Source organism: Pseudorca crassidens, chromosome X (assembly GCF_039906515.1).
Source record: "Pseudorca crassidens isolate mPseCra1 chromosome X, mPseCra1.hap1, whole genome shotgun sequence".
NCBI classification, from domain to species: Eukaryota; Metazoa; Chordata; class Mammalia; order Artiodactyla; family Delphinidae; genus Pseudorca; species Pseudorca crassidens.
Window position 1 is genome coordinate 41512645 of NC_090317.1, and position 24564 is coordinate 41537208.

At 37.5% G+C, this 24564-nt stretch overlaps 1 protein-coding gene across 1 annotated transcript in view; it reads right to left on the reverse strand.

Annotated features, from left to right (window-relative positions):
• IL1RAPL2 (interleukin 1 receptor accessory protein like 2) overlaps window positions 1-24564 on the reverse strand; it is a 533285-nt gene that overhangs the window by 475496 nt on the left and 33225 nt on the right. Inside the window, exon 3 of the mRNA XM_067724491.1 lies at window positions 12622-12775. Coding sequence (XP_067580592.1) covers window positions 12622-12775 — 154 coding nt within the window. The remainder of the gene's footprint in view (window positions 1-12621; window positions 12776-24564) is intronic.

Here is a 24564-nt window from a genome sequence, read left to right on the forward strand (position 1 = left end):
ATGATAAGTGGCTTTATTACACTGTCCTGATCCTGGAGAAAATATGTAACACAGGGTCTAGGAGCTGCAGTTTTCATTGATCTCCTATAGTAATCATCAGTTGCCACACACAATTTAGTATTTCATTGTATTCTACCTTATATACCATGCAGACTGCTCCCAAATTTATACCTCCATCCCAGACTTCTCCCTGAATGCAGGACTTACATATCCAACTGCCTATTCAACATCTCCTCCAGGATGTCTAGTGGGTATCTCAAATAAAAATGGCCAAAACAGAACTCTTGGATCTTGCCACAAAATCTTGTCTCCCCCACTCTAATTCAGTTCAGTAAATACAACTAGTGTCTACTCTATTACTGAAACCAAAAACCTAGGAATCATCATGAGAAAGTCCAGTCATTTTTATCTCTATAATATCTCTTGAATCTGTCCACATTTTACTATCTCTATCACCACCACTCTAGTCCAAGCCATCATCATCTTTCTTTTGGATGCTGTAATGGCCTCTTAACCTGTCTCCCTGCCTCCTTCCATCTATTATCCATGAAGCATCCAGAGGAAGATTATTTTTACGTAAGTCAGAAGGAATGTGACATTGTTCTACTTAAAATCATCAAAAGGTGTCCTCCCACTCTAGGATAAAAACAAAACCCTAAAAGGCACTGTGTTATCTGGTCCTTGCCTACCTTTCCAATCTCATTTTGTCCCACTCCCCGTCACTACTCCCTGTGATCCAGCCACATCACTCTCTTTCTGTTCCCTAAGCATGCAGGGATCTTTGGCACCTCAAAGTCAACACATGCTATTCCCTCTGAAATATTTTTCTGATCATCTTTCACCATGATGGCTTTTTCTTAACCTTCAGGGTCCAGCCTAAATGTTATTTTGCTTCAAGTAGACCTTCTCCAATGGTCCAATATAAAGTAACAGCCTACCTACTTCTCAGTTATTTTCCTTTATATCACTTACTGCAATTATTAATTATATACTTATACATGTGTTTTTCGTTTTGTCTCTTATCTATTCCCACCCCACATTACACTACAAGCTCTATTAGGGCAGAACATGTCTCTTTTAGCTCACTTCTACTCTGCACAATGAATATTTGATGAAGGTTAAAAAAAATCAAATATATTCATTGTGGATCCAGGGTTGATAATCACTGTATTAGACACTAAATACTTGTTCACTTGTCCCAAAATGTCCCTTTCACCTTTCACCTCATATTGTAGACAGGACGTAAATTAAATAGCATTGTGAAGATAATTTTACTGGCACAAAAGATAAGGATATTGATATTAACAGATGTCCGTTTTAGAAGCAAGGTGGATTAGATGATTTAATTATAATGTTAAACACCTTTTATCAGAAAAAAAATTCAAGCCCAATTATTACTCATGCAACTTTTATGCCAAAGTTTATAGTGAAGCTATGATGCCCTGAATATCAAAATTGAGCAAACGACTCAGGGTATTGATCCAATATCTCTGAACATTATTATTACAGCCTTGCCATCTCATTTTCCCAGAGTACAGCTGAAGAGAATTATCAGAAATTACAGGTAGGGTCTGATGCAAAGAATTCAAAACACACAAAACATTAAAATTCACTCATCCAACAAATATATCAAATGATTACTATAAGCCAGAAACACAACCGGGTGTTTTTTCTAACCAGTCAGAGAGGATCAAGGCAATGTGCCCCAGAAATGAATCAACCTTCTCTGCCTGCAGACCCATGCCTAAGCATCTCATCACTTAGGCTTCTGCATCTGGTGCTTCCCAGTTATTTCTTAGGATCCCCACTGGAGAGTGGTGCCAAATCATGGGGAGATTTCTAGCTATATAAAGTTCTCCTGGCACCAAGAAATGATTTATGGACTTGAACTGATGAATTATTTTCCTATTTGACAGCCAAAGGAGGCCATTTCACTGCCTTTTATAAACCACCAGTGATGAATTATAATGCCATAAGGAATTGCTGGACAGGAAAAGGCCATTCTCCTTAACATGCCTGTTCTAGGGACTCATTTCCACCTCAGCTTTGTCTCTGCAGCCTTTGCTATTGGCTCACACATCATTAAAATGTCTTGCTGGCTGCAAAAGCTCATTTATACAGACAACATTTGCTCTGACCACCTTAATTGACAAATTATTCCACATGATTGCATCTCCTTGAATGAAATAGTTTTGCCTAAAATACAAACATATGTAGCCCTTTGTTTGAGTTTGTCATAGCCCCTAGTTAACTTCCTAATTTTTAAAATTCATCCCCTGTAAATGAAGCACCCTATTAAAAATATCAATTTGTTTTAGACAATTTATCAGACTGTTTTCTTGTGGTAAAATGGCTGTGAGATCATTTTTGCAAGTGTTCCAGTAATAATGATGATGATAATGATACTAATCATAATAATTAATATCATTGATTGAATACCTACTATTTCCCAGACACCATTATAAGTGTTTTTCATATATTTTCTTCACTCAGCACAGCTACTACACCTCCCCATTTTGCATGGAGAAAAAACTGAAATTCAGAAGAGTAAATTAAAGTTCTCAAAGCCACACAGCTACAAGGATTTGAATCAGATTTTTCTGGTTCTAAATCAGGACATAAGGGAGCAAATCAAGTTTTCAGAGTTTTCCAAGGGTCTTCTCTTAGAATCATACTCTTTGTTTTGCTAAGATTCCTGTGTGTGTGTGTGTATGTGTGTGTGCGCATCTGTATCTTAACCTTCTACATATAAGAAAATTTTTTGTTGTCAAATCAGATCATAGTACTATGAGCAATACATTGTTCTATAAGCATTTACTAGTGGAAGGGGCTCAGGCTTTGAGAAAACAATAGCCACCTGAATCTTCATTCTAGCATCATTGTTTAGTTGTTGTAAAACACTGAGAGAAATTACCTAACATCTCCAAATTTCAACTTCAGCATCTGTAAAGAGGGGCTAAGGTGACAATACCACACAGGATCTTTTTGATACTTAAATGAAACCATATCTGTGAAAACATTGAGCCAGCTCCTAGCTCCATAATTGTATTTTGTGTCTAAATGTCAAGATAAACCTTTGTATGGGGAACCAAGAATCTTGGAGAACATTAATCTAACTGGTGAGACAAAACCTAAACAAAGATGTCTAAGATAATTAATTATAAATTAGCATCAGTCAGTGTGGTGAAAACTTTTATAAAATTGCCAAGGGAATTTAGGAGAAATAAACAGGTGATTGTAAAATAAAGTTAATCAAAGTTAATCTGTGAAGACTTCCTGGAGGAAGTCCAGAAGTGCAAATATGTCCTGGCAAAGAAGAGTATGAAGGCATGAAGTAGGCAAACAAGCAGGAAGGTAAGGAGTTAATGGCATTTATGTAGTACTGTTATGTGCAAGAGCCATGCAGGTAGTCTGTGGCATGTTGCTTTAAAAGCAAGGTTTTAGAACAAAGGTGGGTTCAGATCCTAGCCCCACCACTTACTAGCCGTGTGACCATAGACAAGTAACTTAACCTGAGTCTCCATTTCTTCCCTTACAAAATAAAGACAATATTGGCAACCTTCCAATGTTGTTGTGAACTTTGACTGATTGTGAAGTACAGTGCCTGACCCAATAAATGGGCATTCTCTGAGCATCTACTCCACTGTGTTGGATCTAGTTCATGGCTAATCTCCCACCATACTAAGCTTCTAGTTTTCATCCCTTTACAAGGGTAGCTTGATAGAATATTCTCAGCCTTCTCAAACCAATGCTTTCAGGTTAGCAGAGAGCAAGGTAGCTGAGAGTCTCACAAATGAACATAATGGAACTAGGGAAATCTGTGCCCATGGATCTAAGGTGCCTATACACCTAGGATTCATAATGTAATTCCTTCCTAAGAACTCCTTCCCCCACCCCTAACTCAAGTCAGAAAAGTCAGTCAAGGAGTCAATGATCACCTCAGGTGCTGGAAGAGAGCCACTGGAGTGGAACTGGCCTAGACTGGGCACGTTTGCCACATCCTGCTGCTACGGTGCTCTAACTTGCTCACCCCCAGCCCTCCCAGCAAGCTGGTCTCCCGCACAGCTACTTGCGAAAGACTCCCACAGGAATGAATGTTCTCATAGTCCCTGACTTTGCAGAGGAACAAGAGTGTCTTTCTGCTGATGGGACAGTTTAATAGTGTTCGTTCATCTCCCTGTAGGGCATAGAAACATGACACAAAAATTTTCCTAGGACAGAGACTGGAAATGTCTTTGATCCTGGCTGTCACTAATAGGGTAAGAGATAGCACTGTGTCATAGGTTGAGGCAAAGGAGGGAAATAAGGGGGAGAAAGGAGAGACAAAATAAGAGTAGCAGAAGAGGAAGGGAAAAAAATCACTCTAGACTGATATTCAAGGCCCTCCTTCCCACTAATTCTAAGTAGGCTTTTTTTATTCCTCCTTGTCCCCCAAGGTCATGAGTAGAGCTGACCTTGTTTCTAGAGGAAGCAAACAGACACCTGTAGGGTATGAATTGTGACACTGTGGGAAAGGCCCCCCACAGGCACTGCAAAGCTGCCAGAAATTCCCACCATTAGTCATGCCTATGAGTTACAGAATTGAAATATCTATTAAATTGCAAATATGTTAGCTTAGAAGGGAAACATTTTGGCCAATATCAGTCATGAATTCTTTACCTCTTTGAGGTATTAGATTAGCCCCACCAGAAAGCAAGGATCTGGGGAGATGGGCTACAGAGAAGACATGACATTAGGACATTTAAAAGAGCTAGAGAGGGACAAAGATGTCATTCAGGGTGGGCTGGGTAGGGTAGGAAAGGCCAGGGTGACCCAGGAAAAGAGGGAGGCCTAGGAGGAAAGGCAAAGGAGCTGCTGCAAGCCGGTTTGGGTCATAAGATTTCTGTACCTGAAACTGTGCAAAAGAACAGTCAATTATGAAATGCACAGTCAGTCATGTGAAAGCTCCATTAATGTAGCCAAGAACTATTGACTGCTGAGGTCTTTCCTCATTAAGTCACAGAAAAGGTATAAATGAGATATATTCTCATACGATAATCGGGATACAGACATTCAGATCATATCAACTGGCTGCTGAGAGGGAACAGGAAGGAGAGAGAACACACGCCAATGATTTGTCCCCCTTGGTGCTTCACATGGCACTGCTTCGATGCTGCTCTAAGGTGGCTGCTTTATCCCCAGAGCTCTTCATTTATCTGTAACATTTGAGACCAACTTGCTTCATCATCTAAATCGCTCTTCTCTGGAAGGTGATCAATTTGTCAATACCCCTCCTGTAGTATTACATCCATAAATTGTGCCCTTCACTCTCTGCTTGGATCGACCAGTCTGTTGGATGGTGTGATTAGGATAGCTTCTGAGTGCTGTTCTCAGTTTGTCTATTAACTGTTCTCCGGACCACTTTAAGATTTTTTTCCCCACTTGCTGCTGGAGATGGAAATCATGGAGCAGAGTGTGCACCCACCACACAGCCAGTCGCTTGTTTAAAAGTGCTACTGAACCAAATTCTTTAAGGCAAAGGCCACAAATAGGCAGCCCTCAAACAGAATTTAGCCTGCAGGCATGTTTTATTTGGTCCACACAATGCTCAACAAGCCAGGGATTTCCACATAAAAATTTAGACTTCTAGCATCTCTTCAAAAATTAGAGGGCCTAGCAGCACTGGATCCTTAATTTCATATAACAGCAATCAGCTAGGGCTGAGTTGGTACTGCAAGGACTCTCCAACTTGCTCCCCTCTGTGGCCTCACACACTCACTCAGGTATATGACCTGCCTGGCTTCTAGAAGCATTTTGAATATTGATTAGGGAATTACCCCTTCACTGGCCTAGCGTCAGCCATCAGCAGTAAATGCTTTTCCTTTTAAAGAAGGAATCGAATCAGAGCTATTTATTCTTAAAGCCAAAACAATGGATTGGCAAATAAGCATTTTAAATAACAGGTTATTTCAGGGATCCTTAGCTCTGGAGACCTGAGCTCTGGAGTCACCATTTTTGGAGTCCTCTTTTGGGTTGCATCTCCTTTTTATCTGGCCCAGAACCCAGGATTAAGGGACTGTGGACAGAGTAACAGGGGGATAGGATAGGAAAGTATTGTGTTAGGAATCAGCAGATACGGGTTCTAGTCCTGGCTATGCCATTCACCAGTTCCCAGCCCAGGGCAAATGGCTTAAACACTGAGCCATAATTTACCCTGCTGAAAAATACAAAATACAAATAATGATAGCAACAACAACAACAATCTTTGCCAACTCCATAAAGTTCTGTGAGAAACAGAATGAGATCTCAGAAGTGAAAGTGCTTTGAAATTATAAAGTTCTCTACAAATACCAAGCTGTCTTATTTGTGCCCAACTGAAGCACTCATCAATGAAATAAGCACCCAACCAATCCAAGCTACACATAATGTCTGAGTACTTACTATATGCTCAGCACTTGGGGAGATGCAAAAGAATTGGTCAACAAAACCCTGTCCTTAAGGAGCTTATAGGCTAGTTGAGAAAATAAGATAAACAATGGAAAACAAGATTATAATTGTAACATAAAGATAATGCCTGCTAAGTATATTACTGAAACTGTTAGAGATACAGTCATCAGTAGGATGCCAGTAGACCCAGGTATTCACTTGACTACTCAATTAGCTTTTTTTTTTTTTTTTTTTTTTTACAGTTTATTCTGTGGAAACAGCATCTTCAGATACTCTCAACCAGGGGAAAAGTGTTACGTGGTCATACAGTTTAGGAAATGTTCTAAACTATGGCCCATCTTCCTTTTAGAAAATTATAATATATATTAGAATATTATATACACTAAGATGCCCTGAAATGCCTTGCAAGAAGGAAAGCTATATAACTTTGACTTAGCAGATAAACACATTGCCACAGAACTTCTCACCATTCTCTCTTCCTTTCCTTTTTCTCTCCCCAAAGTAACTATTAACATCTCTTAGAATTGGAGCTCCATAGAACACAGTTGGGGAAACACTATTTGTCCTAATGAACATATTTTAAATTTTCACAGCTTCCAAAGGGAATAAATTCTGTCTCTACCTGTCTCCTTCAAGAACCACATTAGAAACTTAGATCCTATGCTCCTGGTTGCACAGAGTAGACATTGATTTTTGTGATGATTGGTCTTTACCAATTGAATCAATGTTGTTTAACTAGACTGTTCTCTATTTCTTCACTTCTACTAATTTGAAATCATTGCCATAACTGCAATGAACCTTACTGGAATTGATTTTTTTTTCTCAATATGGATTTTCTATTAATAGGGCCACATGGCATCAAAACATGCAGCCTGGCAAATTCTATCTGCTGTACATTCTTGCTTTTCCTGGAACCATGTTGCTCCTTGTTTCTCTCCTGGCACTGTCCTAAGCTCAGATTTAATTATGTGTCCCATTACTACTAATCTCATCTAAGGTGCTAACTGAGAGCTAAGGACTAGGCTCCAAAATGTCAAGTGTATTCTTTTTAGGGTTATCTAAATTCCAGCAGGGACTTCAAATTGAAGACCAAATAGTTAATGTCTAAAAAGGTCATTATAGTGGGATGATGTACACTGTGATCAATATTTTGGCATCTTTTTCAATGTATATAATATGGGTGAAATTGTATGGTTTGTGCTTGGTGATGGTTGAAAAGTTATAGTTGAGAGTCAGAAAGACCTAGATTCATATTTGTGCTTGGCCAATTACAAAGTATGTGACCTTGGGACATAGCCTCTTTAAGTTTTAGCTTCTTATTCTATAAAATGAGGACAATAATAGTAACCACTCTCATATGGTTGTTGTGAGGAATAGATGAGAAAATGAATGAAATACACTAAGCACAATGTCTCCTTCACAGTAAGCTGTCAATAGACATTAGCTCTCAGGGTGCCCCTATTATGATAACTTAGTTGTTGGCTTAGAGATCACTTCTCCTGATGCATTATTATCACTCAGTCAGAATCTCCACTTCTTTTTATTCCCCCATCTCTCCACCATATCTCTAAATTCCACTGTTTTTCCTAAACCCACTCTCACCCCAGTGTCTCAGGATTAACTGTAGAGGCATGAAAGGACAAAGAGCCAGGGCCAGGAAAAGCCCATTTTCAAATCTGATGGGAAATTGCTTCCTCTGTGTGTAAACAGATGCCATTCTCCACACCAAAGGAAGGTTACCCTAACAAGCTATGCAGTCTAAGTGACACCTTCAACAATGCACTACAGTTGGTTTTAGCTTTGCAAAGTGAAATTAAAAGCACTTACTGAAGCCATGCATTTGAACATCTTCACCAAAGACTGATTCCAGCTTCCAGTTTGCAATTTAATCAAACCTTGCATGACCAGATTGATTTTCTGCTATTATAGTAATCCAGCAGCAAATCTTTGCAACCTATCCATAGAATAAATCTCTCTTTCTAGCCATGACATTAAGACACCAATGGGTTAAGAAGTCTCTCATCCCTAATAAGTGAAGAGTCTCAAGTCAGGAGCCCTAGAACTATCTAAGATAATCAGGAGTAGGGGTATTATTTGCATATTCACCAGAGAACAGATTAGTGTTTTTTTTTTCCTAAATAGTCAATATGCTTTTCTGAAAAGGCATAAAATCATGTATTTATGAATGAGTTGTTAGGTGAAGGGTGAATTATCTTCTAAATAGAGTTAATTAGTATTGGCTTCCTGCTTGGGTTCATTTTTGGGAGCCCCTATAATTTATGTCTGTCATTGACCTTCTCAAGGTAGACGTTCTCCTCTATTATAATAGGAGACCCTATTCCATTATCTTATCCACTCTCTCCCACTCCTCTTCTCCTTCTTCTATTATCACCTGTTCTACATTCTCATGTAGTCAACCTTCCCTTCTTTCCTTATCACTTTGACTAGGCTTCTGCACAAAATTCAATGTGAGAATAAAGGAAAAAATATCTTTAAAATAGCAAATATCCACCTGAAAAATGCTGTGGGAAATACAACTGTTAGTTGTTGGTATCTTTGGCAAATGACCTAAATACCCTGTTGTATATGTCTATATGTTGTTAAACCACTCCCTATTTATCTGCAGCCTCTAAAAGTATAAAAAAGAAATGTCTACAATAACAGTACACAGGTCTTCTATGATTTAAATATTAAAATGATTCCAGAAAAGTTGCATATAAATCAAATCCTACTTAAATGCAGCTGGCTATTTAAAGAAATCTCATGACAAATTCTTTTATATTGAAAAAATAATTTCATAAAGCCAAAGATTACCTTCTATTTAATCAGTTTTGAATAACTAGATCTTTTTACAACCGGTATATTTAAAGCAAGTAGTACCTATACACTTTAAGAGAGCACTTGTTTCACTGAAGAACTATTTCTGATTTATAAATTTAAAAGAACAGTGAGAAAATAATCTTTTAAAATTTTGATAATCTTTTTAAACTTGCATACTTGCAATACACAATCTTAAAAACCTCTACCTACATGATTTTGTAATTAACCAACTCTATGATTTTTGTATTAATATTCCTAGCCCATGCCTGCATATCGCTAAACTCAAAACAAGTATAAGTGGGTTACTCTTTAAATAATCCCAGCCTTATATTTTGAAATATAAGAGGACAATCTGTTAATTGCTCGTTTTTTTAACATCTTTATTAGAGTATAACTGTACAATGGTGTGTTAGTTTCTGCTTTATAACAAAGTGAATCAGTTATACATATACATATGTCCCCATATCTCTTCCCTCTTGCATCTCCCTCCCTCCCACCCTCCCTATCCCGCCCCTCTACGTGGTCACAAAGCACCGAGCTGATCTCCCTGTGCTATGCGGCTGCTTCCCACTAGCTATCTATTTTACGTTGGGTAGTGTATATATGTCCATGCCACTCTCTCACATTGTTCCAGCTTACCCTTCCCCCTCCCCGTATCCTCAAGTCCATTCTCTAGTAAGTCTCATCTTTATTCCCATCTTGCCCCTAGGTTCCTCATGACCATTTTTTTTATTAGATTCCTTATACATGTGTTAGCATACAGTATTTGTTTTTCTCTTTCTGACTTACTTCACTCTGTATAACAGTCTCTAGGTCCATCCACCTCACTACAAATAACTCAGTTTTTTTCCTTTTTATGGCTGAGTAATTGCTCTTTAAACAAGGAAACAAGGAATAATATAGCTTAGACAATATTGCAAATAAAATAAATCTTCACAGAGCAACCTCTTGAACTTCCATACTGAGAAGACATTTTGTCTCTACATCAAGTATAACATTTGAACTCTGTGAATAAATAAACTTGATATATACTTACATGAACAATGACTCAAGGATAAGTTTGAATTATTTTTTTCTAGTATGTAATATATACTCAGTATATTTTTATTTAAATACCAAATGAATAAATTACTGTTTCAGTGGCTGAGGTTTTATCCTCACCCTCCCTTGACAGATTTCCCTTAGTGATCAAAACTCTGTATTTTCATGACAGCTGTTAGGAGCTTAGGTGAAACAATTTGGGACCTATGAAAATTAGTTTTGGTGTGTGTGTGTCTGTGTGTGTATGTGTGAACTAACATGCTCACTAGGGAATCATACCTGTGACTGACTTCTTTGGCACCATTTTCTCAGCTAGTATTTCTCAAAGCATGATCCTTGAAAGGCATGCAAGAGATTCCCCAGGACAAAAAGATAAATTCCCTGTCTTACTGATGTACTAAATTAGAATTTGGAGGAGAGAGATGGAAATCTATATTTAAGGAGCCTTATCTTTACCATACCTGGGTTCTTCCATGTGATTCTGATGCACATTAAAGTCTGAGAAACTCTGAGAGGTAGAGTTCAGGTGAAATTTTAAATCCCCAGTTCAACTTTTCTTAAAGTTTAGGGCAAGTGAATTAATGCCTTATAAGACACCCAAAATAAGCTCCAGAATCTAAAAACAAACTAAAGAAACAAATGTGTTGTCACCATAACCCAACAGATGGAAGCATAAAAGAGGTTTGATATTTACTTTATTCTGGTCCAACTTAAAATATAAGCTAAACACTATAATGTTACAAACTTTACTAAATGACCTCCAAATGGAAGTGTTCTGAAAACATCAGATAAGGATTGTGTGACTGTGGTCAAAGTGATGATTCTGCAAGGATTTGTGCATGGTCAGGCCACTTATGAATGATGTATAACTGCCTATGATTGACTCTTCTGCTTGAATGAGGCAGGAAGTCTAGTTCATACTAAGGGAATCAGAAATTAAACCAAAGCAGATCTTTGCTATTTGGATTGGCCAAATACGGTAGTTATTTTGAAAGCTCATGGAGAAGCAACGTGCAATTCTAATCAAAATAATATTTCAAACCTTCACAGAAGGTACTTTACAATTTCAGACTAAGAAGTAGAACTGTCATGTATCAGAATAGAGAATGAACTAAAGTATATATATTAATTTTTAATTAATTTTAAAGTATATATATATTGATTTTTATTTTTACTCCTTTTGTTAACATTTAGAATTTAGAAAAAGATGAAAAAAGAAACTAGTTGGCTCTCAGGGATCAAAAACTAAATCAAATATATGTTATACAAATGAACTTATTAAGCAAGTATCATTATTAGTAGACTGATTTTAACACTATCCCATAAAGGTCAGCTAGCCATAAACAAAAACAATATAGAAGAAAATCTATATTCCTAACATTAATGAGAGTATGTTGTAACTAAACAACTAGTTGATGTCAACATTAGATGGTTAAACAGGTAATGCTCAAGCTAATAAGTGCAATAAATATTACACTTGTCTGGATAATGTCGAATTTTACCATGGCTCAGATTTCACCCACAATACAAAAATGTGTGTGTGTACTTATACACACACACATACATCTAAAACATATATAAGAAGAATAGAATTAGTCAATATTTGCTCAGGCACAATAGTAGGTGGACCTTTTGTCACACTGTTTCTTAAGGTCCATCACACCCATTGTCAGGGATAATCTTTATGTCATTAGGGTCTGTCCTATTTTGCTGAAAATTACTTACTAACATTCTCCACCAGGTAAGAATATTCTGAGTCTCTCTCTTCCATTGTGAGTAGAATTACTAATTTACAATTTGCTTGTACTTCTGATGTAAAACACACATGTGCATGCTATTCATTTGGAGTTGCTCCATTTAAGAATCACTAGAACCTCACAATAACATCACTCATTTATGAGAAATTCTATATAAATGATATTTTGGATGCAGTCCAAGAAGATTTCATTACAAAAGCCCAACAGAACCTCATTCGGAGGCAGCCTTCACCTGCAAGAAGACTCCACATATGGGGTAAGTCAACATTCTAAAGTGGTTCCAGCATATTTCTTCTGAGACGCTTAGTAACAATCAATGATACCCTGAAGAGTTAAGAACCTTTCATAAAAGCAGAGAACAGATATGCAGTAACTGGTACCATGTTCCCTAAATTAATTGTCCATATTCCACATATAGCTTATCAGTATAACTTATTAATAGTGAGTTTCACAACTATTTTATTTGTAGCTAATTATAAATTCACACTAGTTTACCCTTTGTTTGAAAACTTTTTCTTCCTGTACCAAATTATACTTAAAATCTCATTTGCCATGATTTGGTTAAACCAATGCTTACCTGTAACTTTCAATTCAGTTGTTCTTCTTACAAGTTTTCCTTCATACTTAAGCTCACAAGTGTAATTTCCCCCATCTTCTTCTTGAACTTCCTGGATTAGAAGGGCATTTCCTTTCTGTATTATGATGCTTCTCCACATTTTTGGCTTGCATTCCTGCAGAGAAAGTATTTTCAAGTAAGCAAAAAATAAAAATTCACATCACTAAGTCTTAGTACTGGCAAGTTAGTACTTTCACTTTTTTGTACTCTTCTCTTTAGTTTTCAAAATATGTAGCTAAAGAGTTACGTCAATGACCAGAAAACATCACAAATGCATCTTATTGTATCCAATTGAAACATCACAACTACCACCCTAAGAACCACTTTAAAGGCCTGATCCCAAGAGCAGAATGTCCTTAGAGACATTCTGCAAAAACAGAAAAGCATACAAGATCCCCAAACGCAAAAGAGGTAGAGCAGTCACTGAGTAGCATTTTAATGCCCTGGTTCTTTCTATATGACAGGAATATGTCCTAAGAGTTCTAAGAGGATAGTGTTCACTTAGCAACATAATATAAACAAGGGAGCCTTAGGCATTATTTAAAAATTCTAATTGGCTTTTACACTGGCAATGGTTTAATTATTTTTTATAGTAAAAACTAATAATAATATTCAAGAGTGTCTCTCCCCATAGTCAAGAGATCTATTGTGAGGAGGTTGAGAGGGGAAGGGGATCAAGAAAATGAGGCTTGAGGAATTCTCTAGAAACATAGCTAGGTAAAATGAGGACACACTTTGTTGTAATAAGGTAATGGGGAAATGATCCACTTATTTTCTGAGTTCAGTGATCTGTGACCAGATAATAAGATTTGGGTTTTGAGGTCAATTCTTTTACTCATCTGGTAAGAATGTGTTGCTACTGGAATTGGACTTTACTAGAAAGGAATGATTAATTTCCGTTGACTGACAGAGATACAACAATAGCAGAGTATGTAAGAATATTCAGCCAAGTGGCTTTGTCTTTTGGGAATTTTCTCAGACTACTTTTTACATATTGCTCCAGTTTGTCTACCACTTATCTCAAATGTTCAACGAAAGTGGTGGCCAAAAGCTGTGCAAATATCAGTGAAGCTGTGGGGGATAGGTGTGAGGGGGTACTGAAGTATTTTATCATTTAGATTCTGGATCTGTCAGTTAAGGAATTAAAAAATTGATCATGAGGCAGATGATATGAATAATAGTTGAGGACAGTTTCCATATTCCCCATGGTATATACAACATCTATTCTACCTCTCCTTCTCCCCACCCTTACTCCCATCCTCTGCAGACACATCCTAAATATTCATGTAAAAGTAAAATCAGTGCTGACTCTCAATCCCCAGCTCTGCATGCTTGAGTGTGTGCATGTGTGTGTGCGCACATGTCGTAAAATGATTTGGAAGTGTGAGTACCCATTTATTAGATTTTACTGTAACAAAATTTCTTCTGTTATGATAACAGAAGTGAAAACAAAACACAAAAACTGACACTTAAGTTCACAGGTATAATATTTAAGAGATACACTTGCTTTATGTCCAATACAACTACCCACACACATTGTCAGAGAGTAAATAAAAGTAATACTGTCTAGGGCATCTAGATATAAAGCTGCTTCACTCCCTAGGGTCTTTCCAAAGAACACTTAAGGGTCTGTCTGAAATTCTATTACATACCATGTCTGGCAAGGTTTATCACCTATATGAGATTTGCTTCTGAGTTAAACCTTGGGATATAAGGTTTCTGGGAAAATGAAAAAGAAAGACTGAACAGAAAGAAAAAAAATAGCCCAGCTGCCACTATCGTCATACAATAATAATCCACAATTATTTTCGCATTGCTTCCAACTCTGATAGCCTCAGATTTCTAAAGAATCATTCTGAAGGTCATTAAACAAAAATATGGTCCCTCTGGGCATTTTGAGAGGAAAGGAAAATGAAAACTGAGCTGCTTCACTTTCACATAGCAGTGGTGGGGGCAGGCAAATGAGCCCACACACTCACTTCATTCAAAGACAAATGGCATTGTTTTCTAATGTCATTTTTTGGGGGAAAGTCCATATGCAATTAGCTCTGACCATTTTCATCTTCTCTGCACACTGCTTTGTTTTTTTTCCCCAGGAAGTAAAATCTAAAGAGTGTACAGGAATTATAAAATAACTCCTGATGAGGAACAGCCTGGAATCTTCACATGTTCTTTGGGATAGATACAGATAGTCCCAAGTGCTTTTCAAGTTGTCATCTAGCCTTATAAAGGATTCCTTGTACCCAACAGAGTTTTTGTTTTTAACTGTGTTATAGGAAAATGTTATCTTCAGGTCACCTCCATCCTTCTGGAACAATGTAGTATAGATGAAAAGGCAAACTGGCTTCAGAGCAAGACAGCTCTAGGTCAAAATCTGGGGTTCACCCAAGTTCTGTGATCTTGGGAAAATTTGCCTAACTTCTTTAGGTCTCAGTTTTTTACTCTGCATGTGGGGATACTATACACTACCATATGAACAACCAGAATCCAGAGGCTTGCAGAGTTTATTCATTACACTCTTGTTGGGCAGCACTATATTTAGTGGTCATCCAACACAGAGAATGCTTTTCATCCCTAAACTTTCACAATCCTGGATTATATCTCCTCCAAACGTCTGGCTCTACTTGGTGAAACTTGGTGCTAATGGACTAATCAGATAAGAACAAATCTTCACTAATTGGTTAACCATCCCCCAGCAATGTAATACTTTAACCCACTGAAAATGTATAGCTCCTAAGAGGCCACTCCAACACTAATCCTAGCAGGTGGGTAGAGAAATTATATTTTGTTCAGAAGAGCCTTGTAGATGATATCCTGCCCCCACCAACCCATCCTTCACCAAGTTACCTCATTGGCTATCCTGCCCACGTCTGGGTGCCTATATCAAATCTCAGAAGTCTTCCAGGTTTTTTACTCCATTATTTGCAGCATCTCTGCCTTAAGCTGCTGGCTGCGAGGCTTACTACTGTCACTGCTTCTCTCCTGCCCCCAGTCTTCCCATCATCTCTTTCCTATTGGACAGACAACATTACCATACTTCACTCCCTCCAGACCTGTTTAGTTTAATTCTGACAGACTGGTGGGCAATAAAGTTTGCAGCACATAGGTCAAGTCTCAAGATGGTTGTTTATCTGAGGTAAGGACAAACTACCAGAACCTCGAATGGGAACAGGCCCCTAATATTGTCCTCAGTGTGTAATGCTTCTATTAGTTAATGCCTCTGAGACCATTACATTGAACTTAATCAACTGGAAGTTTTCGCTGAGGACCAGTTTTACCTAAGTTTAACAAACAGCTTCAGTTCATGGTCCAGCTGTCCTCTCACAGAACAGTTTGCTGTAGGACATCCTTGCTCAGTCAAAATCACATCAGCCTTTAAATTCCAGCTTCCTTCCCTTCTTCCCAGCCTTCCTGAGTGGAAGATGTTATTTGCCAGCAGTTGCTAGGTTGGGAGCCTAGGATGTTCAACAGAAACATCTGTTGACCCAGCCCCTTGAAGCTGCCAGCCATATTTGGATCTTGGAGTTCCCACCCTGAAATATTCACCACTACATTCACAGTCTACTTCTGAGATAGCATCATCACAACCACAGGTGTATTTCAATCAGTTTGATTTGTTAGTCATGGTTACTTCAGTGCTATTCAGAGCACATGACTCATTTCTCACAGCAAGAACATGAGGAAGATTCATTTAAATATTTATTCTGATTCTGAATTTCAGACACAAAGCAGCTGTGCAACCATAAGGCAATCACATACCCTCTGGTCCTCTTCAAATACTTAACACCCTTTCCCTCACACCAAACTTCTCTCCTTTGCCCTGGAGACTGAACTATTCCACAGAGCATCTAGGCTCTGCCTAACAATTTGTAGGAAACCTGAACTTTCTTCACTTTAAAGATGGAAGAGATAGGAGCACAATTGTGAATTGGGTATCAATCTTGTACTTCCACTCCAAATGCCTAGGATAAACCACTGCAGAGAGTCCTTCCCCTCCCTAGTTCTTTTCCTCTAACTTTCTATCTTCACAGTCCTAATGTTGAATTTTGGTACCCCCACAGCAGTTCAGTATAAATCCCACATTCAAATACTTGGGATGAAATCCCAAATTATATGTTCTTGAGCATACTACTTAACCAATCTAAGCCTCAGTTGCTTCACCTATTTTTAAAAAGTTGGTGATAATCATATTATATACCAAATAGGGGTAATTATTAGGATTAAATGAGGTAATGCATATAAATCCTCTGTAATATAGAGCATCACATGCTAAAACCACTCAATAAATATTAACTATTATTCTATCATTGTCATTACCCTCAGCATCCAGCTTTCAAATTACATACACAACTATCTTGATATGTTAATAACTATTAGGAGTTAATGTGACTCATATTTCTATAGGAGTCTGGAGACAATCCAAAAGACAATCCAAAGTTACCATTCCAATGAAGGGGTTGATTTACTTTCTTATCTGACACATAAAGGACCTGAAAGTTATTACTGCCATCCTAACAACAAGAAAAAAGCTGAACAAACTGAAACTCAATAACTTCTTTTATTTCCATCAGGTAATTGAGGTCACAGTAAAAGCCACTGTCCCAGAAACTGGAGAGACAGGTAGATACAGAGAATCACAGTTTACTGGGAGCAGAAACAGCCTCAGGAGCCAACTGGTAGGAACACTTAAAGGATAATTGAGTAATTTCTGGAGACTAAGTGTGAACTAGCTTGAGAAATAAAAAATCCCTGAGGGCCCAGTCTTGGAAGGCAGCCCACACTTCTGTAAGGTTTACCTCCATGAGCCCCACCAGGTTCTTCTCAGACTGAACATCAGAGAAAAATCCTGCTTCTGGAAAAGGATGGGGAAAGTAAACCATTTTGAAATATACCCAAAGAGCCTGCCCATAAAAGACGTGGGGTACAGGAAATATACAACCCCAGCCTCCTCTAGCCTTTGAAGTGGGGAAAGAAATAGCCAGCTCCAGTCCTCTCTATTTTTCCTGTCTTACAGGAAGCTGAGAAGCACATATGATGGTCACAGGCCAGGGACTAGGCTCACTAAAAGACGGAATCTAATCACAGGATTATAGAATGCTTTCCCTTGCCCAGCACCTTACCAGCACATCAATAGGGCTCCTGTATAATAACACGATATTACAGTTGAAAGAAATGCACAACACAGACCTTATTTAAGAATATATCTCTAGGGGCTTCCCTGGTGGCGCAATGGTTGAGAGTCCGCCTGCCGATGCAGGGGACACGGGTTCTTGCCCCGGTCCGGGAAGATCCCACATGCCGCGGAGCAGCTGGGCCCGTGAGCCATGGCCGCTGAGCCTGCACATCCGGAGCCTGTGCTACAGGATGGGAGAGGCCACAACAGTGAGAGGCCCGCGTACCACAAAAAAAAAAAAGAAAAAAAAAAAGAAAAAAAAAATATATCTCTAGAAAGATAACAGGGAAGTAAAAAATAAGGACACCAGAGAGACTTTTAGCTTCTAACACCTACAGCAAGTAGTAAAAACAGCCTGACTCTTAGCCAGATAAACATAAAAAAAAGCTCACAGTAAAGGCCTATTTACTTCAGTTCCTTTTACCAAGTACATCACGTCTGGATTTTTAAAAATATTTACAAGGCATACTAAAAGACAGAAAAAAACACTGTTCAAAGAGAAAGAAGAAGCATCAGAACCAGACTAAGATAGGGCAGAAATTTTAGAATTACCAGTCTGGGAATTTAAAATAAGTAATGATTAATATGTTAATGACACTAATAGAAATAGTGGACAATATGTAAGAACAGAAGAGAGATGGAAACTCTTAGAATCAAAAGAGAAATGCTAGAAATCAAAACACTGTAACAGAAATAAAGAATGTCTTTGATAGGCATATTCATAGACTGGACATGGCCGAGGAAAGAATTAGTGAGCTTGAAGGTATATCAATAGAAACCTCCCAAACTAAAAAACAGAGGAAAAAGAATGAAAAGAAATTGAACAGAATATCCAAGAACTGTGAGAGGAGTACAAAAGATGTAACATAAATGTAATGGGAATACCAGAAGGAGAAGAAAGTGAGAAAGGAACAGAAGAAATATTTGAAGTCATTCTAATGCTGGCTCATCCAAGATTACCAGACTAGATCATACCAGACTGGGTATGACAGAGAGGTTTGGTGTACAGATAGGTTACTATAAGCAAATGAAATGAGTTTTGAACAATATATAAAAGTTAGGCAGGCAAGCAGGACATACAGGACAGAGGGAATAACATGTGTAGAAGAACTCAGATGTGAAAAACCATGGAGTGGACAAAAAAATATGAATAGTTTTGCTCTCTTGAGAGTGGCAATGAGTAGGCGGAGGCCAGATACTAAAAGCCTTAAATTCCATTCTAAGATATTTGTACACTGTCAGGTTTCAAATCTCAGCTCTGTCACTATATAACCTATCTCATAAGATTGTTCTAAGAATTGAATTAGCTAATTAATGAACATGTGTGGCACAGTGTCAGGCCCTGTAAATACTCAACAAAAAGGAACTACTAACTAAAAGTTTTTATAGAATCATTGGAGTGCTTTAAATAGTGGCACACTATGATCAGATGTGCATTTCTAAAAGATCATTCTAATGGATATATAGAAGGTAGTCAGATTATAAAAAGAGACATTGCTTAAAAGGCTTTAATTTACTTTGATCTGTTTTTATCCCTCAAATGTCATTAATGCCATTAAGGATACACAGGAAGACCCTTTAAAGTCTGGATTCTTATAACAATTTAGGAAAGATCAATAGCAAACTCCTGTTAAATTTGAGAAAAACAAACATGTCAATAATTATAGAAGTTGACAAAAACATATCATTTTGATAAATCCAGAAATTGGACAGTCAAAACTCAACCTTATAAGATCTTTATTCCTAATCACCAAAACCCAGCAGCAAATGGTCATCAATGGGTGAATGGCTAAACAGTGGTACATCTCTACAGTGGAATATTGGACTATTATTCAGCAATAAAAGGAATGAACTATTGTTATATACCACAACATTGACAAATCTCAAATGAATTATGCTAAGTGAGCAAAGATAGGCACAAAAGGCTACATATCATATTATTCCATTTATATGACATTCTGGAAAATACAAAACCATAGGAATAGAAAACATATCTTTTTAGCAAGGACTGGGGCTTGGAGGAAGGGACTGAATACAAAAGGACATGGAGAAAATTGCAATGATGAAAATGTTCTGTATCTTGTTTGTGGTGTATATATTTGCCAAAACACATCAAGTTGTTCAAGTAAAAAGGATGCATTTTATGTTTGTAGATTATACAGAATAACAGGACTTTAAAAACCCTCAATCTTAAATTCCCAATTGGAGTTTGAGATGTCCTAACTTTGCTTCTAGCTTTCTATGTAACTTTTTCCTTTCTATAGTAGCAGCAAATATCAAGGACTTTAGTCATTAGATGTTTATAACATGTCTGAGATATATGGCATACATTGTTATATCTATTTTATATGTGGGAAAATAGAGGCCCAGGGTCATCCAATTACTCATCCACATTAATGGTGTAATGGTGACCAGAATCCAGGTCCCCAGGCTCAAAGACCAGTGCTTCTTACACATATTAAATACCCATTCCTCAAACAGCAACCCATCTTCTCTATAATTTGCAAATAATAAATAACCATTTTCCCATTTCTAATGCCATACCTAAAAATAAAAACAAGGATAAACGGGTCTTAAATCTTGTGTCACTGATTGTGGTTTTAGGGCATACAAAATTGAAGCCTTCATGGGATTCCTAGCTCATTCCTTCCGGATAAAAGTATCTTTGAAAATTCTAGTTAAATAGATTAAGATTTTCAGGATGGAGTGCAATTTTATGGTTACAAAATAAGGTACATACTAATATCAATACATTTTCAAAAGGGATTCAAAAACCCCAAGCATTTTGCCAAACCATTTTTATAGCCAAAATGTGTCGGCCATTTGGGCTGTGGTATTACAAGGTCTTCAATGACCTTCTTTTTCCCTCTTTAAGAAAATTGTCAGGATTTTCTGGGAGACAAGATTGCAGATTAGAAAGACTTGAGCTCACCTCCTCTCATGAAAACACCAAAATCACAACTTATTGCTGTACAACCATTGACAAAAAAGACTGGAACCTACCAAAAAAGATATTCTACATCCAAAGACAAATAAGAAACCACAGGACGGTAGGAGGGGAACTTTCATGATATAATCAAATCCTATAACCACCGAGTGGGTGACCCACAAACTGGAAAATAATTATATCACAGATGTTCACCCATAGGAGTGAGAGTTCTGAGCCCCATGTCAGGTTCCCCAGCCTGGGGGTCTGGCATCAGGAGGAGGAGCCCCCAGAGCATTTGGCTTTGAAGACCAGTGGGCTTGTGTACAGGAGATCCACAGGATGGAGGGAAACAGAGACTCCACTCTTCAAGGGCACACACAAGGTTTCACGTGCACTGGGACTGTGGGCAAAACAGTGACTCCATAGAAGCCTGGGCCAGACCTACCTGTGGGTCTTGGAGGCTCTCCTGGGGAGGCAAGGGTTGGCTGTGGCCCACTACAGGGGCAAGGACACTGGTGGCAGAGACCCCAGGCAGTATGCCTCAGAGTGAGCTTCCCTGGTGGTCACCATTTTGGCACCGAGACCTGGCCCCACCCAACAGCCTGAAGGCTCCAGTGCTGGGACACCTCAGGCTAAACAACAAACAGAGTGGAAACACAGACCCACCCATCAACAGACAGGGGGCTTAAAGTTGTCCTGAGCCCACAGCCATCTCTAGACACACCCCTTGACACAGCCCTGCCCATCAGAGGGACAAGACCCAGCGCCACCCACCAGTGGACAGGCACCAGTCCCTCCCACCAGGAAGCCTGCACAAAACCTTGGACCAACCTCACCCACGAGGGGGCATACACCAGAAGCAGGAAGAACTACAATCCTACAGCCTGCAGAACAGAGACCACAAATACAGAAAGTTAGACAAAATGGGATGGCAGAGAAACATGTTCCAGATGCAGGAACAAGATAAAAGCCCAGAAGAACAACTAAGTGAAGTGGAGATAGGCAATCTGCCTGAAAAGGAATTCAGAATAATGATAGTAAAGATGATCCAAGATCTCAGAAAAAGAATGGAGGAACAGACTGAGAAGGTACAAGAAATGTTTAACAAAGAACCAGAAGATTTAAAGAACAAACAGAGATAAACAATACAATAACTGAAATGAAAAATACACTAGAAGGAATCAATAGCAGAATAAATGAGGCAGAAGAAGGAATAAGTGAGCTGGAAGACAGACTGGTGGAAATAATTGTCACAAAACAGAATAAAGAAAAAGGAGTGGAAAGAAATGAGGACAGTCTAAGAGACTTCTGGGACAACTTCAAACACACCAACATTTGCATTATAGGGGTCCCAGAAGGAGAAGAGAGAGAACCTGCCTGAGAAAACATTTGAAGAGATAGTAGCTGAAAACTTCCCTAACATGGGTAAGGAAACACTCAAGTTCAGGAAGCACAGAGAGTCCGATACAGGATAAACCCAAGGAGAAACATGCCAAGACACATTTTAATCAAATTGACAAAACTTAAAGACAAAGAGAAAATATTTAAGGCAACAAGGGAAAAGCAACAAATAACATACAAGGGAATGCCCATAAGGTTAACAGCTGATTTTTCAGCAGAAGCTCAAATGAACGTATTTACAAAGTGGAAACAGACTCACAGACTTCAAAAACAAACTCATGGTTACCAAAAGGGAAAGGTCGGGGGGAGGCATACATTAGGAGTTTGGGATTAACATATACACACTACTATATATAAAATAGATAATCAACAAGGACCTATTGTATAGCACAGGGAACTCTATTCAATATTCTATAATAACCTATATGGGAAAAGAATCTGAAAAAGAATAGATATATGTATCTGTATAACTGAATCACTTTGCTGTACACCTGAAACTAACACAACATTGTAAATCAACTATTCTCAAATATAAAATAAAAATTAAATTAAAAAAAAAAACTCCATACTACCCAACTTAGCATTTAAAAAAAAGAAAGAAAACTGTCAGAATGTTTAGCAAGATAAATAACTGTAAAGCTCTTAACTTTGGAAGCTTATCTCATTGTAATGAGTGACAGCATTTAGAAATGGTCATTCCTAGACTATTATTTAGGAGATGAAATTAACTCCTCACAATCCATCTGCAATTTTCTTAAACATGGTATGAGTCAGATATCTATTTTTTTGCAAGTGAATTGTCAATTATGTGCACATCATTTTTAATAAGCCGTTATCCCCCCTCCAAACCCATTAAAATGATATGTTATTATATACTAAATTCTCGTATATACATACTTTATCTGTTTCTGGATTCTCTATTCTATTTAACTGATCTATTTATGCTTTCTTAAACTTACTATTTTAATTGCTACTGTTTTGCAGTAAGTTCAGTCTCAGTTAGACTAAGTCCCCTCTTATTAATGTTTTCTTCCAAAATTTCATTTGCAAAACTGATATATTCACTCATCCATATGAATGTTATAATGTTTATCATGTTGTCTAATTTCTAAAAATTCATATTTTAGCAAATTGGATTACTTATTTATATAATATTGGGAATAACTGATCTTTTTTTCTATGAGATCTTCCAATGCAGAAATATGTTCTGTCTCTCCATTAATTTAGACTATATTTTATGTCCTTCAATAAAATTATATTTTTATATAGGTCTCCTCCCATCTTTGTTAAATGTATTCCAAAGTGTTTTACAGTTTTTCATTGTTGTAAATGGGATAATTTCATTTTTTCCTTTACATATCTAACCGATTATTACTGGCAAAAATAAAAATTATTGAATAGTTTGTATATTTTTATTAAGCTAACTTATCAAATTATCTCATTAGTTCTATTTTTTTGTTGTTGTTTAATCTCTTGGGTTTTCTTGGTATACAATTATACAATCTGAAAAATAAGATTATTTTGTCCTCCTTTTCCAATGTTTGTATAGTGTATTTCATTTAAATTTCTTATGGCATCAGCTAGAACCTCCAAAACAATACTGAATAATAGAACTGACAGAGATCATTCCTATCTTGTACGCCATGGATGTAAGGATATAAGTATGTTTTCAAGGATGTTTACTGCAATACTTGGATTATTTTTAAAAAACTAGAAAAAATTGAATATCCATCTGAAAAATGGTTGAATAAAGCAAGGTTATATCTAGCCTATGAACTATGATACAGCTATTAAAAATGAATTAGATATATATAGTCAACATGCACATAGTAGGCACCCAGTATATATATACTAACTGAATGAATGAATTTGCACTGACCTATCCATAATGCACTCAACCATTCCATTATAACCAACGGCAAACATCTGAAATTAAGATAATTGTGGCAAGAAAAAGGAGGATTCAAACTGGAAGACTTGACTTCATTAACATCAGCCTTTTATCAGCAGAGGTAACTAATGACACAGATATGCGTTTTACCCCAAGGAACATATTTGTATTTTCATTCCTAATGTCCTATTAAGGTTAGGGAATTTTTTTGTTTAGAAATGGGATAAAGGGACTCTACACTCTTGTGTCAAGTGTTCTCAGTGAATAATGAGGTTGTTCTTGTGTTCTTAGTTCAATAAAGAAAATAATCTTTATCTCTCATTTCAAAAATGTTTCCAAAAGCATTGACATAATTGTATATTCTGTTCTAATATTTAAGCCCCATACATAGCGTCAGGAGGAAGTGCTGAAAGTGTAGCCCCTCTCCTCACTTCCTTTTGCTAACAGAGTTCAGATAGAGGAGTTACAGCCCCCTTATGCATATCTCTTACATTCCAAGGACAACCAGGA